The 17,758-nt window shown below is 46.9% G+C and overlaps 1 protein-coding gene and 1 long non-coding RNA gene across 2 annotated transcripts in view; one reads left to right on the top strand and one right to left on the bottom strand.

The window, feature by feature from the left end:
* Positions 1-2,218: 2,218 nt before the first annotated feature.
* Positions 2,219-17,758, top strand: part of BTC (betacellulin) — a 103,594-nt gene continuing 88,054 nt past the window's right edge. The window contains exon 1 of the mRNA XM_068232959.1: positions 2,219-2,436. Coding sequence (XP_068089060.1) covers positions 2,385-2,436 — 52 coding nt within the window. The 5' untranslated portion in view covers positions 2,219-2,384. The remainder of the gene's footprint in view (positions 2,437-17,758) is intronic.
* The window catches only part of LOC137504493 (uncharacterized), a 40,634-nt gene continuing 39,670 nt past the window's right edge, over positions 16,795-17,758 (bottom strand). Inside the window, exon 3 of the long non-coding RNA XR_011019492.1 lies at positions 16,795-16,880. This is a non-coding gene — a long non-coding RNA (uncharacterized lncRNA). The remainder of the gene's footprint in view (positions 16,881-17,758) is intronic.

The following is a 17,758-nucleotide window of genomic DNA, read 5'->3' as shown; positions in this document are numbered from 1 at the left end:
TATTTTTTTCTTTTAACTGTTGCAAAAAAGATAACATTCTGAGGTAAGCAAAATGACCCATCACCTGCAGTTGATAAGTTTCTCACTCATCTTTATTTTGACCCCTAATGGGGCATTTGAACTCCCAATGTCCAAACTACATCTTTTCTGCACTACCAGGCAAGCAAATATATACCTAGTAGTGCAGTGACAACTGAATCAAGCAATTTAGAAATCGCCTGATTTTACCTCTCCAGCACCCGCCCCTGGGAAGTTTGGTTATTCCATAGGGCGCATAGGGGTAAGCAGAATAGAATGCATAAAGTCTTACCACATGATCAGTGGAGCTGAATTCAGTACATCACGCGCAATGCATGGCGTTCTACTCAACATTTTAAATTCTGCTTACCACATTTTAGTGAATATACTGCATAGTGTGAACAAACCCTTATAAGTGAGGAGGACCACAAACACAATAATCCTTTTTTGTTTGATCTCATGTGTGTATATACATGGTAAGCTCTTGTGGTCGGCAGTGTTCTGCGCATTTAGAGTTAATAAACCTTGCAACAGCGCATGCTTAACACATTTTTGGTCACAGGAGCACAATCGAGGAGGCATGTGGCTGGGACAGCGCATGCGCAGTAATCTGCTACTGAGCCAGTAACTTTAGCTGGATGCACAGCAATACAACAGTGTGGATTGGGAAGACAACAAGGGACTTGGATAAGCCTCAGGTAAACAAATCTAAACCAATTTAAGTTTCCTTTAAAGCGGACCTGAACTCAGAAAGTCTTCTCTGCTCTAAAGGATACGCATTGGCATAATAACCTTTAAACAAAAAATATTTCTTTGTTACAGCTGATACAAATGCTGCAATAAATCTGCACTGTTCCTACTTCCTGCTTTCATGAAAGCAGGCATATTGTTAACATCCAATGCTTTCAAATGAGCTTATCTGCCGTGGCAGTCATGTGACACAGGGGAGAGATCAAATTTCAACTTGTGATTAGACACAATTACACAGGCTACACTCTCTAAATACATACAGGGGGCATTTCTCTATGTTTTCCTTTTGTCCTGTGCAAGAGTTCAGGTCCACTTTAACCTCCTTGGCGGTAACCCCGTGTGTGACACGGGGTAAGCCGCCGGAGGGTGCCGCTCAGGCCCTGCTGGACCGATTTACATAATTCTTTTTTTGCTGGATGCAGCTAGCACTTTGCTAGCTGCGCCAGCACACCGATCGCCGCCGGCCCGCTCCTGATCGCCGCTATCCGTTGCGGCGCGCGGCCCCCCTCAGACCCCGTGCGCTGCCTGGCCAATCAGTGCCAGGCAGCGCCGAGGGGTGGATCGGGACTCCCAATGACGTCACGACATCGCTGACGTCATCCCGCCCCGTCGCCATGGCGGAGGGGGAAGCCCTCCAGGAAATCTTGAACGGGATTTCCTGATCGGAGATCGCCGAAGGGCTCGCTACATGATTTAAAAAAAAAAAAATACTGCTGTGCTGCCTCCTGGCAGAATGTTTCATACCGCCAGGAGGGTTAAAGGAAACCTAAAGTAAAAAGTGACTCCGTTTCGAGTTCCCTGACTGAGCCAGTCGATGGCCACTGCGCCTGGGTCTTTGATCCTGCGCATGTGCAGTACAAGAAAATCTCATGCTGCGCATGCATAGGACGCTCCTGGCAACAGGAGCGCAGGCCGCAAATTCTGTGAAAATGTGTGGATGTGCCTCGATAGATTGCTTGCAATGAGAATAAGGTAGACTGTCTGGCACCAACCAATTTTTTTTATTTATTGTATTTATAAAGCGCCAACATATTACGCAGCGCTTATAGAGGAGCACAGGCGCAGTGGCTATCCGCTGGCTCAGTCACCAAAATCTCTAAATTGTCACCAAAATCTCTAAAATAGTCTCTTCTACCCTGTAAAATTCTGGCTAAATGTATCATGCAGGCAAATTATGATTTTACTTCAACACTTCTGAACATATTTTTCAAACCTGAAAATAGGGAGAAGTAGCAGCTGGGAAGCTGTGTAGTAGTGAGGGATAAAGTCATGGCAGGAGGAGTACATGATGGCAGGCACTGTGCAAAACCTCATATTGAAAGAGAACAGTGAGAGGGAAACAGAGCAGGGACATGGCACGGTGTGTCTGCTTTGGGTAGAGCTGGGCAGGGCTATTTGAAGTGACAGGGGAGGAGCAGGTCGCAGGAGTATGCAGCTGTAAACTGAGCCAGTGAACTCCCTATCTGGTCCCATGTACGGTGTGTGTGCCTCAGTTCGGTCCTGCTCGCCTTCATGCACACAGCTGCAGAGCTCTTCCTGAAGTTTGCTGTTTGGCAGGAGCTGTCTGCCTGCCTGGCTTCCAATCCCCATGTGTGCTGCTGGCCAGGTACACACTGATGGACGCCCTGAATCTCACCGAGCACCTGCTGCTGCTGGCCCTTGTGTTTGGTAAGGACTGACACCTGATCAATAGCAACAGCAGCTGTGGTCTTGTGTACATTGAGGAATAGTCAGTGAAAGCAGTAAATGTAATATTAGCACAGATCAGGTAACTAGAAGGATTCGTGTAAGATTATGACATGAGAGTTGCATACAGCTTTCAGAGGCATGAATGATATCAGTATACTTTATCACACTGTTTCTCAGTACTTACAGCATGTACTCCTATATGAAAATCAGGTTCACCTTGATGTATAGATATATATTATGGGGATGCTCCAGAAATAGGTATGGATTATTTTCAATAATTTCCTTATGCTGTGTTATTAACTTAAAATCTTTATACTTTTTTTTTTTTTTTATTATTATTATTATTATTATTATAATTTATACTTTTTACTGTAGTGGGTGTGTTTTGACTGTGACAAGTTACATCCTGTGCCCCAAAACAGAGCCCTGTGTGTTGTGCGTACCTTTTGTAGAGAACATAGCTTTTGTAGTATAAGCTTTGCATACTGGTACTGTTTAAACTACTACTTTTGATGGACCAGGCAGCATACTCAAAATGGACAAGTCCACGACTGCTATAATTTTCTATGTGCCAATCGACATTGACCTTGCCATTTGGTTTGTTAAAAACTGTCTGCAACAGATATTTCTGGACAGTGGTTTGCATTACCATTCATTTGATGAATTGCACACCTTAAGGCCGGGTTCACACTGTACCGGATCCAAACCGTATCCATGAGAAACGGATCTGTTTTCCATTCCGTCTGATCCATTGACACGCGTTTTACATGTGTTCCGTTCCGCTATAATATGTTCCGCTATAATATTCCGCTATAATAAGTGAATGAAATCCGATGATCTTTTTGTACGATACAGGTACCTTTTTCAAGCCAGTCTGATCAGTATTGTCCGGTTTCCATTAAGATACATTGCATATGTCAATTGTTCAGGTCCGTGTCAGTTCCGTAAAAATGGTACAGGTCGGGAACGTCCGATCAGTTTAGCGGAATGTAGGAAGCGGATCCGTTTTACAATACCAATGTGAACTTTCCCATTTAAATTGCATTGCATCCATTTACAGATACGCTCTTACGCTCCGCTTAACAGTATGTTTTTAGCTCAATGTGAACCAGCCCTTAGGGCTGGTGCACATCCGAGCGGGCTTTTTGACGTTTTTGCAGCCGCTTGCGGCTGCGGATACGCTTGGTCAATGTATCTCAATGGGGTGGTTCACACCAGAGCGGGAGGCGTTTTGCTGAAACGCATACTCCCGGGGTGAGGCATTTTTTGGATTGCGGAGGTGTTTCTGCCTCCAATGTAAAGTATAGGAAAAACGCAAACCGCTCTGAAAAACGGCAGTTCAGAGCGGTTTTGCAGGCGTTTTTGTTACAGAAGCTGTTCAGTAACAGCTTTACTGTAACAATATATGAAATCTACTACACCAAAAACGTTTCCCAAAACCACAAAATGCTAGGTGAAACGCTACAGAAAAATAAAAATAAGAAAAAGCGTTTCAAAATCTGCTAGCATTTTGCGGATCTGCTAGCGGGTTTTGGTGTGCAACGGGCCTTACTCTGTGGCAGTGAACCCTGCACCACACCCTTTCAGGGGCGTAGCAATAGGGGTTGCAGAGGTTGCGACCACATCGGGGCCCTTGGGCCAGAGGGGCCCCAAAAGGCCCTCCCTCAACTGCAGTATTAGCTCTCTATTGGTCCTGTGCTCATAATTATCACTTCTATAGATACTTTGAAAGTTTGAATAGTGGTAATCATTAACTAACTGTTCCCCATCCCCTTCTTGCACCTCTGACACTGTAGTGCCATTGGCAGGTTTTGGTGCGCCCTACCAATTGTTCTGTATAGAGTGCTTGGGGGGCCCCAATGTAAAACTTGCATCGGGGCCCTCAGCTCCTTAGCTATGCCACTGCACTCTTTAAATGGTTGTTTTTCCTGAAGCGACTCGATCTCTCAGGCAAGATGTGGATTTGGTGTGGTGACTACTGTACAAATGGTTTGCTCTACTATAGCAGAGTGACATGTCTGTTGCTATGGAAGGTGGAGGAGGAACGACACTCCACATGATGGAACACCTTCTGGGGAGGGGGTAATATATTTCCTTTTCAAATTTTTGGCTTGCGGCAAAACACCTTGTAATTGTAAATGCCCATGATGTGCGAAAAAATAGCAGAAGGCTGTCAAATATTAAAAAGCGCAAATGGAACACGGACAAATGTGAATAATCTCTGATTCCCAAGCGGGACAGTGATTTCAGTAGGCAATGCGGCAGTGTGCTTTTTGCTGTGTGCGGTAAGATGAGCACATTTCAAACAAGTGTGCTCCCTGCCTAAAGCTAAGCTGGTTGCTTGCAAAAGAAAGACTACAGAATAGTTAAAATCAGTGTCAGGTGACTGAGCCAGGCACAGATGAAAGAGCTTGGAGTGGGAGGAATATAGAAGGCACCAATGCTTCTCACCATTAAGTAATTGAAGTGTACTCAAGGCGAACCTCAGGTACAAAAATATCTACCTAAGAAGAGTGAAGCCTCTGGATCCTATAGAGGCTTCCCACGCTGTCCTCCGGTCCCCCCCTCGCCGAGCATGTACCTCCCAAAGATTACCAACAAGGGCTTGCCTGTAGGAACCTCAGGGCCGCGCTCATCTTCAGACATAAGCGCACTGTAACGCGGTGTGATTAAGGCCCACTTTACCCTTGGCCACTGCATCGCCCCACGTTACGCTTCCCTGCCACATCTCCTTTCCAAGGGCCGTGCAAGTCTATGGAGACTTGCACACTTAACGAGATGCTGTGCGCTGGAAGTATCCAAACTGCTGTATTCCTGACACAACGGGCTCTATTATCAAAGACTTCCCGCATGCGGTAAAGTACATGCGGGAAGTTTGCGACCAAGATACCGTCAAGTTCACATTCTCAAAATGTTTCACATGTTTTTTCTGCATGCGGAAAAAGTGCGGTAAAAGTGCGGGATTCATGCGGAAAAATTTCCGTAAAAGCCGGTACTTTCCGCAATAAAAAATCAATTCTCAAAACTGTTCAGGCGCATCATTTCGTCGTTATTTACCAAATTTAATTTTTTTTCTATTTTATTTATTTTTTATCACCTACAAGTAGTAGGTGATATATCCCGCATCCCATTGACTTTAATGAAGTCTGGAGGCTTAAGGGCTGTGCTTGCTGGACTTTAATTTTTAATTTTTATTTTTTTGAAACACTTTTTCATGCAACCTTTTTACCGCATGATTACCTCATGAATTGTTTCCGCATCTTTTTTCCCGCATGCGGAAAATATAGGTGAATGTGGAAAAAATGCGGAGTTTACCGCTGGCGGAAATTTAGCGGTAAAATTTTGCGAAGTTTTTGCCTCTTAGTGAATAGAGCCCAACGTCTGCAGCACGTTGCTGTATGATCCGTGCCTACCGCACATATTCTGTAGTAATGCAAGTCAATGGGCTACGCAGTAAAGGCTCTTTTCCATTGATAAAGTGATGCGAATGCGGATACCTCGCCGCATTGCATAACTTCTGCTGGCATCCGCGTCACTTCAGCATCTCCCGAATCCCAAAGGGGAAGGGTATGGAGGGGACGACGGGGGGATGCGTGCGGATGCGAGCGTGCCAGAATCTGTAGCATGCTGAAGATTCTCGGATCGCTCCGCACACAATGCACGCAGTGGAAACTGTTCCATTGCCGTGCATGGTTACAGGACACCCATGGTGCGATGCGGCTATATAGCTGCATCGCACCGCATGTAATGGAAGCGGAAACTAAGTTCAAATGACGGGAGCACGGTGCGGCCCGTCAGGAATCCCAGTGATGTACTTCCTGCCCAGCAATATGCATGTGTACTTCCTATCTATGCATATGACCTTGTGAACGTGGAGCAGGGTCATATGAAGACTTTTCTGTGAATCGGTAATGTGGCAGCGAGCTCCTCTGCCATGTGATCACCGCACCACTCAGGTGTAAATGTAAAAGGGGCCTCAAAGTTCATGAACAGTCCAACCCAGAACATGAAATGTCTTTAGAATCGCACCCGATGACCACAATGTTTGTCTAGCCAAACTGACCAACAGTTGCATCTTTGCCTGTGTTACATAGCAAAATACTGCAATTGTTGTTTTTCTTTGCCTTTATGTGTACGTTGTAACGCAGTCCAATGCAACGCCCCAGTGCGAAACGAGCCTTAGAAAAGTGTGTCAGATGCAGGCAATGACATTTTTCAGAATTTACAAAAAGACAGATGGCAGACCTCAGGATACAGACAAGCTGTGGCCAGCAAGGATAAGCCTCATGTACACGATACAATTTTTACATCAGATCGACCGGTGATCTGATAAAAAAATTGCATAGTGTGTAGACGGCCAAATTGTTTCTGATCAATTTCGCAACAGATTTTGCATTAAGTACTCAATCTATCGCAATCCGATTGGACCGGTTGGAAATTATCTAATAGAGCCGTCGATCTGACGGAAAATTGCACCATGTAGATGAGGCATTAGATGACAGGGTGCATTAGTAAAACGGCTATTTATGTATGTAGAACATGGCAGAGATGAGATCAGATAGAGAAGGGTTAGGTTCAGGTGTGCTTTACATTCTGATGACTACACTTCAATTCTCATCAGGTGATGGCACTCTTGATTTGATAAATCATTTAGCACTAATGGATAAATTTGTGATTTCCCCCCCCCCCCCCCCCAAAAAAAAAGTCACATGCTATTATTTTATTGAATATGAGAGCTTACAAATTTACATCTACTTGAATCAAATAGATTGTATTGAAACATTTAGGCAGAGGTCACACTGAAAAAGCACTTTTACGTGGATGAATCTGCAGTGTTGGTAACGCAGGGCTTGTTTCCATTACAGCACAGAGCCCCGTGGCTCTGCGCTGCGAGTCACTCCAAGCGGGGGCGGGGCTTGCGATCCCATTCATTACTGATTGGGATTGCCGGCTGAAGCGCCTAGAAATGCAGCAAACCATGCACGGCGATTCAGCGCTGAATGAAAACGGCAGACGCGATTTCTCGGACAACAGCTTGGGAGCTGAGTCCTGTACAGACACTTTGCTCTGCTATAGCAGAGTGACACATCTGTTTCTGTGGGAAAGGAAGGAGGGACGACAACATGGCACACAAAGGAGGGGCTTTTTCGGTGGGAGAAGTAAGACAGAGTACAGTGTGCTCAGCGGTAACTATCATTTAAAGATCCAGTGTTCCACATTTGTAAGTCCTCTTTCAGACGGGAGGCTGAATTGCATGCTTGCTTAGCAGTTCAGCCTCCGATCCACCTCCCACCAGTGCAATTCAGGTGCAACTTAAATGCAGCCCAATTGCAGTGGTAGTAACACCACTTGTGTCAAGCGCTGACATGCAGTGGTGTTAGAGTGGCAGAGGACTACATGTTGCACTCAGATTTGACTCCATTAGGGTCCACCTGTCTAGCACCGCTACTGAGAGCTAACGAGCACCCGGACAGAGCAGGAGAGCAGCTGACTGTCAGTTGCCCGTGTGAAAGGGGCCTAAATGAGCTCTGGGGACACATGTACACATGCTGTATTCTCAGCTGTGTCGGCCACAAGCAGCCGCCTTGGTTGATTCTAGTATGACGTGTGTCACGGACGATTGCGGGGACGCAGGCGCGTCCTGGAATCGCCCGTGAAGAAAAGAACGATCGCACTCGATTCCTGCGTCGATTGCGCTTCAAATCGGTACAATCTGGATTTATTGTGTAGGAGGTCTGCAGTCCTTTTCTTAGCAAAGAGAGCACCATTCCAAATGCTGGTTGGCCCTTTTGATATGCTAATGAACCTGGGCCCAGAGAGTCCCTGGCTTCAAGCTGTGCTGATGGCCCATCCATCAGGTATAAGGTGACAAGCAGCTGGCAGGAAGACTGGCCCTGTGACTGCTGATCAAGCCAGAGGTGTAAACTCAGTTGTCTAAGCAGATTTCACATTCAGATGTTAATTGAAGGAGCCAACAGGGCCTTTCATAGCCAAGAAGCAGACACAGCTGGACTCCAGTCAGGCTGACTCCGGCCTTAGCAGGAAGAAATGAATGTACAATATAATCTTTTGCCCATTTACAGAATACAATAAATAGGGTGGTTATGAGAGCGGTATCATTGGATCCGTAGGGTCCTGCTGGATCTCTTGATACCAGTCGAGAGGGGCCCGGGGCCCCTACCACCCAGGTATGAATCTACTCAGGACCCTGATCTGATGCACTAGCCATGTCAGGTATCATATTAATCTGTATTTTCCTCCAAGTATGAAGCTGTTACCCCCCTAAATGTAACGTGTATGGTTCAGGAGTTACAGCAATTCATAAGTTTAGCTCTAAAATCTCTCAGAGGGAATGAACTGTCATTTGCTGGTAGCTCAGAGGGGGCTGGCATTGCCACACCCCCAAACCAGCTTCATCAAAAGCACAGAGCCAGCAGGCGGGCTGTGTCCTCCACACTGAACCATCTTGCAGTCATCAGATGCCAGCTTGAGGATATGCTGGTATCCACCTGGTCTGAACTCTGGACTTTGAAACCAAGGACTTTATGATTCTTCCCACAATAAGGACATCTTTCCAGGAACTAAGTAATTTTCTCCCTTCTTTTATTTTTCATACTGGCTATTACTGTTTTCATAATTGTTGATTTTCATAATTGTCTGTATATATTAATTATTTATATTGCGTGAATAAACGACTTTCTCCAAGTCATTCACTTTCCGCTACCCTGCTTATCAGCACACACAGAAATGATCCCGGGTCTCTGAAGATACGCTACTGTTTGTTTGTTGTTGGCTAGACAGAATATCGTGTGTTTAACCGTTTTATTCGCAGGATTAGTCAGTCAGTTAGTGGGCCCCACGGTCCCATAGTAACCGCGGTGGTGGCAGTTTACTCTGAACCAGTAGGTGACGTTGTAATCACCCGTGTCTCACAGGCTCCCTTCTGAGTTGTCTGCGGCTAATTCTTAACGGTTCCTGCGCATTGACTGCGACCAGAGTTCGCACGATCTGTGCGCTGGCACCGTTTAGAAGGCTAAGTGCGGTCAGCCACGAGGGCTCTTGTGACAGTGTTAGGCAGCGGTTGGATCTGTGTTGTGCTGAAAGTATCTGCGATAGCGCTAGCGCTATCGAGAAACGAACTAATTCGTTGGTGTAGCTGGAAGGCAATATATTTTTTATATATACAGAGAGACTGTGTAGCCAGTACCCCTCCCCAAAAGTTTTATTTTATTTGGCGTGGAAATGTCCGGGAACTACAAGAAAATGTGCCTGGCGGACCTGCAAAATCTTTGCCAAGAGAGAGGCATTGAGGTTGGCCGCAAGAAACAAGGGGACCTGGTAACGGAATTGTTTCAATGGGATACCCAGCAACTGCAGGAGCTGGATGTGTCTGCTGAGGTAGACGCTGACCCATCTGACTCAAGGCAAGGGGAACCAGAGAATGAGACTCCTGACCGTACAGAGGTTGTGCATCCTGAGGGCCCTGCATCAACAGTTACGCAGGAGAATGTCAGTGTGGACCCCAATCCCAGAGTTTCTGAAAGTACTCGCCTGGAACCGGCCAGTGCTGGACTGTCCGTTTGTACTGATCCGCTAATGCAGCAGGCATTACAAAAGCTGATGGACACTGACCTGGACAAGTACCTGCAGTACATGCGTGAGGAGCGCCAAATGCGGGAGGAACGGGAGCGGCAAGCCGCTGCTGCTGCAGCCGCTGAGCGGGAGCGCCAACGACAGCATGAGCTCAACATGGCAAAGGTTCAACAGGCCAGCCGGAGTTCACCGCCCAGCCTCCCTGCTGAAGGAGCTGCAGCACCCGTAAGTGCAAAATTTAAGTTTGCTAATATTGAAAAAGACACAGACATTGACTTGTTTTTGCGGTCTTTTGAAAAAGCATGCCGTCAGTATCGTCTGTCCCAAGACCAGTGGGCCAGACATCTGACACCTTTGCTGCGCTACAAAGCGCTTGATGCCTTCGCAGAATTGCCTGCGGAGAAGGATAATGATTATGCTGCTATAAAAGACGCTATCATTACTAAGTACCAGCTGACGCCAGAAGCCTATCGCAAAAAGTTCAGGGCCTGGCAGAAAAAGTCTTCTGATTCGTACCGAGATGTGGTCAGCAGCTTGCTCACCACACTCCGTCAGTGGACTCTAGGCCTCACCAAAGGGTCTTATGGCGTCCTGGAGGACTTGATAGTCCTCGAGCAATTTCTGAACATTTGCCCTGCTGATGTACGACAATTTGTGTTAGAACGCAAGCCGACTTCAGCAACTGTCGCTGCAGACCTTGCTGAGACTTTTGCAACTACCCGGGTGGCTGATACACGCAGAACTGTCCCATCCAGCTGGAGAGAAGGTCAGCCCAATACCTCGGCAGACCCTCCTGCCCCTGTGAGCCGTCCGCCACAGAGGCCACCCAGCGCAGCTGCTGCACCCAGGCCCGCAGCGCCTGGAGAGGTCACCTGTCACTACTGCCGCCAGCCCGGACACATGAAATTCGACTGTCCGGAGCGGAGACAGACACCACCAGCACCTGGATCATCTGCATCACCTGCACCTCACCCACAGCAGAGGCAACCCGCCAGCGAACCACAGCCTGGATCATCGGATTTTGTCCTGTTTGCACGCGGACAGGAAATCCGCGACCGAACCGACCAGCAGCAACTTGTTAGAGTGAACGGCAAAGTTGTCACCGGATTTCGAGACACCGGAGCTGACATCACGTTAGTTCACTCACATCTTGTGCCAAAGGAGAGCATCAGCTCCAGCCGATCCCTTGCCCTTACTGGAGTAGAGGGCACCCTTTTCCACATAGCCCACGCCAGAGTGAAGCTGGATTGGGGAGTGGGAGGGGTCCACGAAAGGGTTGTTGGGGTTATGAAGGATCTCCCAGTCCCTGTGTTGCTAGGGACTGATTTGGGCAAACTTGTGTCCTACTATGAACCTGCCACGACCGCCTTGTCGCTCACGGAAGGAGACGGACTCTCCACCCACCACCAGGTACTTTATACACTTGGGGGAGCACCAGGGGGAGGTGGGTTGAATGTGCCCAGTTCAAGGGTACCAGGTTCAATAGTGCCTGCTTCAAAGGCACCTGAGTTTGAGGTACAGACTGTCTGTTGTGATGATGCTGTAACTGTACCTGAGTCTCCTGTACAACCTGTCTGTATGAAAAAATGTCTATACCTGTCAATGTCATTACTGCATGCAATGATGATCTGAGTAATGTCCGTCTGTGCCATTCTGACAGTGTACCTGTGCTAGCAATACCGCGCAGCGGCACTGCTCAGAACCCGAGCTCAGAACAGGTGGAGGGGGTTCCGGCCTCCTCCCCCTCCTCTGACCGCAGGGATGAGACCTTTCAGCCGCTGGCCTCGTGTGACATGAGCCAGTTGGCTGAAACTGACAGCGCCGTATTCTCGGCCGCACTACAAAGTGACCCAAGCCTGGAGGTGCTCAGGAAGCAAGCCGCTGAGCCCCTCGCAGACGGGGCCGCTTTCAAGGTGTACTGGGAAGGTGGGAGACTGTACAGTGAGTCTGTACAGCCCCCTACAGGTAGATCCCACGCGAATACCAAATGGCTTGTGGTCCCGAGTGCGTTCAGGGGACATGTGCTGAAATCCGCACATGGTAATCCTCTGACCGGGCACTCGGGTGTCCGCAAGACACTCGCCGGTATTCGGAAACAGTTTTATTGGCCCCGGATGAACAGGGATGTAGCCAACTACTGCGGGGCATGTGCCGTCTGTCAGGAGCTGGGAGGGTCCAGGGATTCCCGCGGGGTTCCCTTAGGTCCACAGCCACTCAGCAGGGGAACCCTGCGTGGGCTGGCTGTTGACCTAACCAACCCACTGCCCGTTGTCCGCAGTCCCGGCAGACACCACGTCCGACTGCAGTGGCGCAAACGCCCTGTCCAGAACGGTCCATGTTGGGTCAACCCTGAGGGTAGCCGACCGCGACCGGTCCAGGGGAACCGAGCCACCGGCTCCAATAGGTTTTCCCGCCGTACCGGCAACTCGAGGCCCGTCAGCCAGGTTAGCGGCGCCGCCACACATCTTGCGGATGAGTGGCTAAGCCACGGACAAGGGGGGGGGCTGTCACGGACGATTGCGGGGACGCAGGCGCGTCCTGGAATCGCCCGTGAAGAAAAGAACGATCGCACTCGATTCCTGCGTCGATTGCGCTTCAAATCGGTACAATCTGGATTTATTGTGTAGGAGGTCTGCAGTCCTTTTCTTAGCAAAGAGAGCACCATTCCAAATGCTGGTTGGCCCTTTTGATATGCTAATGAACCTGGGCCCAGAGAGTCCCTGGCTTCAAGCTGTGCTGATGGCCCATCCATCAGGTATAAGGTGACAAGCAGCTGGCAGGAAGACTGGCCCTGTGACTGCTGATCAAGCCAGAGGTGTAAACTCAGTTGTCTAAGCAGATTTCACATTCAGATGTTAATTGAAGGAGCCAACAGGGCCTTTCATAGCCAAGAAGCAGACACAGCTGGACTCCAGTCAGGCTGACTCCGGCCTTAGCAGGAAGAAATGAATGTACAATATAATCTTTTGCCCATTTACAGAATACAATAAATAGGGTGGTTATGAGAGCGGTATCATTGGATCCGTAGGGTCATGCTGGATCTCTTGATACCAGTCGAGAGGGGCCCGGGGCCCCTACCACCCAGGTATGAATCTACTCAGGACCCTGATCTGATGCACTAGCCATGTCAGGTATCATATTAATCTGTATTTTCCTCCAAGTATGAAGCTGTTACCCCCCTAAATGTAACGTGTATGGTTCAGGAGTTACAGCAATTCATAAGTTTAGCTCTAAAATCTCTCAGAGGGAATGAACTGTCATTTGCTGGTAGCTCAGAGGGGGCTGGCATTGCCACACCCCCAAACCAGCTTCATCAAAAGCACAGAGCAAGCAGGCGGGCTGTGTCCTCCACACTGAACCATCTTGCAGTCATCAGATGCCAGCTTGAGGATATGCTGGTATCCACCTGGTCTGAACTCTGGACTTTGAAACCAAGGACTTTATGATTCTTCCCACAATAAGGACATCTTTCCAGGAACTAAGTAATTTTCTCCCTTCTTTTATTTTTCATACTGGCTATTACTGTTTTCATAATTGTTGATTTTCATAATTGTCTGTATATATTAATTATTTATATTGCGTGAATAAACGACTTTCTCCAAGTCATTCACTTTCCGCTACCCTGCTTATCAGCACACACAGAAATGATCCCGGGTCTCTGAAGATACGCTACTGCTTGTTTGTTGTTGGCTAGACAGAATATCGTGTGTTTAACCGTTTTATTCGCAGGATTAGTCAGTCAGTTAGTGGGCCCCACGGTCCCATAGTAACCGCGGTGGTGGCAGTTTACTCTGAACCAGTAGGTGACGTTGTAATCACCCGTGTCTCACAGGCTCCCTTCTGAGTTGTCTGCGGCTAATTCTTAACGGTTCCTGCGCATTGACTGCGACCAGAGTTCGCACGATCTGTGCGCTGGCACCGTTTAGAAGGCTAAGTGCGGTCAGCCACTGAGGGCTCCTGTGACAACGTGTATGCACCTTTGATATGGATCAGGTGTGCATAGTGCTCCACGATAAAATTGTAATAATTCCAAGTTGATGCTAATGTTATGCTTTTAATGCAAACATCCAGGGAACTTTTTTTTTTTTTAAAGAAATATATGATAGCAGTGCCAGTGTCTGTATTCCTGTTTACAATGACCTTAGACAAGGAGAATATTTGCCCTTTGAAATTGTGTATACGTAATCTACTCTGGTCATTGCGTGCATAGTTACGCATCAACATGCGTGCCACGGTGGTATGCATGCTCTATGCTGACGTGTAGCTTGTGACGCAACTTTTGAGCGACGAGTTCTCTTGATGCGTACTTTTCTGGTTAACGCGTACGTCATAACGTTACGGAAGTGACGCGTACTTTAATGCGTACCCGCCCAGTCACCTGATACAGGAAATAAAGTCTAGTGATGGCGTGGAACAGCCTTGGAAGAAGCACCGCCGTGCGAAACGACGGTTGTGCCCTGCACCCACCTAGAATATGGTAGGACTTCTACTTCATAGTGTCACCATAAATGATGTCACTCCAGCACGGAGCCACTGTTTGTGATCACTGAAACTACCTACTGCATTGAAATGCCTGAAGTTTTATGAGTGAATAACTCACTGCAGTGCCTGAAAAGTCTCTTTGTACTTTATGATCCGTAAGTGAAATCTATGCCCTGTTTGGGACCTGTTATCCCTGCCAGGGCGTAGAATTCAAATACGGTGCCGCACACTCCCACCGATTGCACCGCTCTCCCATCACTGCAGCCCACCTTCTCCACTGTCGGTATGACTGCAGAGCTCTGTGAGCCGGTCAGGAGCCGATTTAATTGGCTCCTGCTCCCGTGATCACTGTAATTGGCTGCGATAGGGTCACAGTGATCACATGGTCAGGAGCCAATAAAATTGTCTCCTGACCGGCTCACGGAGCTCTGCTGTCATACCGACAGCAGAGCGTGGGGGCTGCAGCGACAGCAAACGGCGAGAGAGACGGATCTGTGCGGTGTGACATCAGTGAGCCAGCGTGAAAATCCACATAGAAACGGCAACGAAACCGCAACCACATGCAGATTCGTTGCCGCGATTTTCCCATCGAAATCGTGCCGCAGTAGTGGAAACAGGCCCTTAGACCATCTCTGCTGATAGTGTGTAGCATCCTTCAGCCATGTATGCTCCCTATTCCTACAAAGTTACAGTACTCATGTCATTATTGTTCTATTTAGAGTTTATATATCAAGATTCTGACTTACTAGTCTACCAGCAAGCTATGCCATATGTCTGTTGTAGTATACTATGAAATTCAGAAGTTTTGCTGTGATTTTTTTTTTTTTTTTTTGCAATATGGTCACTTAGCTAATCTGTGCAATGTGTATTTATATTACCCTCAGCAGTCAGCCACATCCCAGCTGTCATGACTGTAATGTGCAGTAAAAATGTTACAGCTGGAATATGATTGCTCAGTGTGTGATTCATGGCTCCGACCTGGCCCTCATTTGCAGGGACTGTCTGATTTTAGAAACTAAATACGCTTGTCATTTTTTTCCTCTTCAGCTACCATTGCTGTATAGGCCTAGTGCACACCAGAGCGTTTCCGCTGCGGTTTGCGATCTGCTTGCAGGTGCGGATCCGCTAGGGTAATGTATTTCAATGGGCTGGTGCACACCAGAGCGGGAGGCGTTTTGCAGAAACGCATACTCCCGGGCTGCTGCAGATTTTGGATTGCGGATGCGTTTCTGCCTCAATGTTAAGTATAGGAAAAACGCAAACCGCTCTGAAAAACGGCACTTCAGAGCGGTTTGCCAGGCGTTTTTTGTTACAGAAGCTGTTCAGTAACAGCTTTACTGTAACAATACATGAAATCTACTACACCAAAAACGCTTCACAAAACCGCAAAATGCTAGCTGAAACGCTACAGAAAAAGAAAAAGCGTTTCAAAATCTGCTAGCAATTTGCGGATCTGCTAGCGGGTTTTGGTGTGCACCGGGCCTATGTCCTAAATAAAGGGAAATGTTATCATGCTGAGGTGAAGCTTTGTGTTCTCATGGCTGCTGATTCAGGGTTTGGTGGATAATCTGTTAAACATGGAGATTTCCACATTATTTACTATCATATGTGCAGATTTTTTGTATTGTTTAATCCATGGCAAAGCACCATTCTCCAGGAAGGATTATATCCATCATGTCTGAAAATAACTGATCAATTTGCTTCTACTTTCTGAGATAAAGGTCCCCTGGCCCTTTTCTTGTTTCCATTGGCTGCTTATTTAATCATGTGACTCCTCAGAGCTACCTCAGTCAGCACAGCATATTTTCTTCACAGCATGGTGGTGTAGTGGTTAGCACTCTCACCTTGCCACAACACCTCTACCAGTGGGGCCCACTGGGGTACTCCTTCAAATGCTGTATTAGCTCTATTGGTGCTGCGCTGGTAATAACTTATGCTATACAGTGCACTGAACATTGGTACTGTAATCATTCATCAATAACAAACTTTCCCACCTGTGGGCTCACTCACACTATGTGCTGTGCTGTGCTGCCAGCCATGAAGCACACCCCAAAAAACATACATATAGGTTAATTGGTCCCCCCACAAAATAGGCTTAAACTACGATAGAACAATAACTGATTGTGGTAGACAGACTATGTAAACTATATAAAAGTGCTGCAAAAGATGACAGTGTTCTATAAATACATAATAATAGCATACTCTGCTGTCAGGTTTGCTTTCTGTGAACAATTGCTGACTTGCCAGATTTTAATGAGGTCAACCGGATGTTCTAAAACTACAGGTAGATTACTGTGCAGCGAAGCTTCTCTTTGTTGATTTCAAACATCTGATCAGGTGCTGGGAATCTGGGATTTAAAACATAAAGAAATAAGTTTGTTTACATCAAGTGACATGTTTATAGTTCTCACAGGGGAAACCTCACTGCGCATTTACTTATAATTTTGTTGGTAAATGTTTATGCTTTGACAGATGTCTGCAACAGTATATTTTGTTTATCATCTTTGTTCCTTGCCTTTGAGTGGGATGTTCATACTGGTGAGGGTAAGGGCCCATTTCCACTATCGCGAATTCGCATTCGTTGTTCACATGCAAATTCGCATAGCAATACAAGTGAATAGAACTGTTTCCACTTGTCAGGATTCCTTTGCGTTTTTCTGTGCAGAAAAAATTCGCATGGCAGAGCCATCAGAATTCGCATACCGTATACCGCTATGCGAATCGCATACAATGTATTTAATAGGAAATTCGCATGAGGTTTGGGTATGTGAATTTTCATGCAAATTCGCATAGAAACAATGGAAAAGCACACCAGCACTGCCATGGTTAAATTTGCATATTTCTTCCTCCATGCGAATTCGCATGAAAATTCGCATAGACCCGCGTGCGAAATTCGCATCCGCATGCAAATTTTTACCACGGCGATTCGCACCGCACAAGTGGAAATGCAGCCTAACACTTCAAGCTTTGACATTATATAATAGTTATATGCATGAAAAATGCATGTTTCATTTTTGTGGTATCCATCAAAATGAAAGGTGTTTTCTGCACAGGCAGACAAATAAGACGGTTGAAGACAACAGAAATATGTACACGTATTTTGTCATTCATTTTATCAAGGAATGCAGTACAGCACTTGATATGCATGTGGAATTTTCAGCTGTTTCTATAGTTTGTGACTACAATGCTTTTTTGTTGGTAAGACTGGTTTGTTTCTGTTCTTTTG

This window comes from Hyperolius riggenbachi, chromosome 1 (assembly GCF_040937935.1).
Source record: "Hyperolius riggenbachi isolate aHypRig1 chromosome 1, aHypRig1.pri, whole genome shotgun sequence".
Taxonomy (NCBI): domain Eukaryota; kingdom Metazoa; phylum Chordata; class Amphibia; order Anura; family Hyperoliidae; genus Hyperolius; species Hyperolius riggenbachi.
Note: the sequence above shows the minus strand (reverse complement) of the source record. Positions and strands in the feature narration are given on the sequence as shown.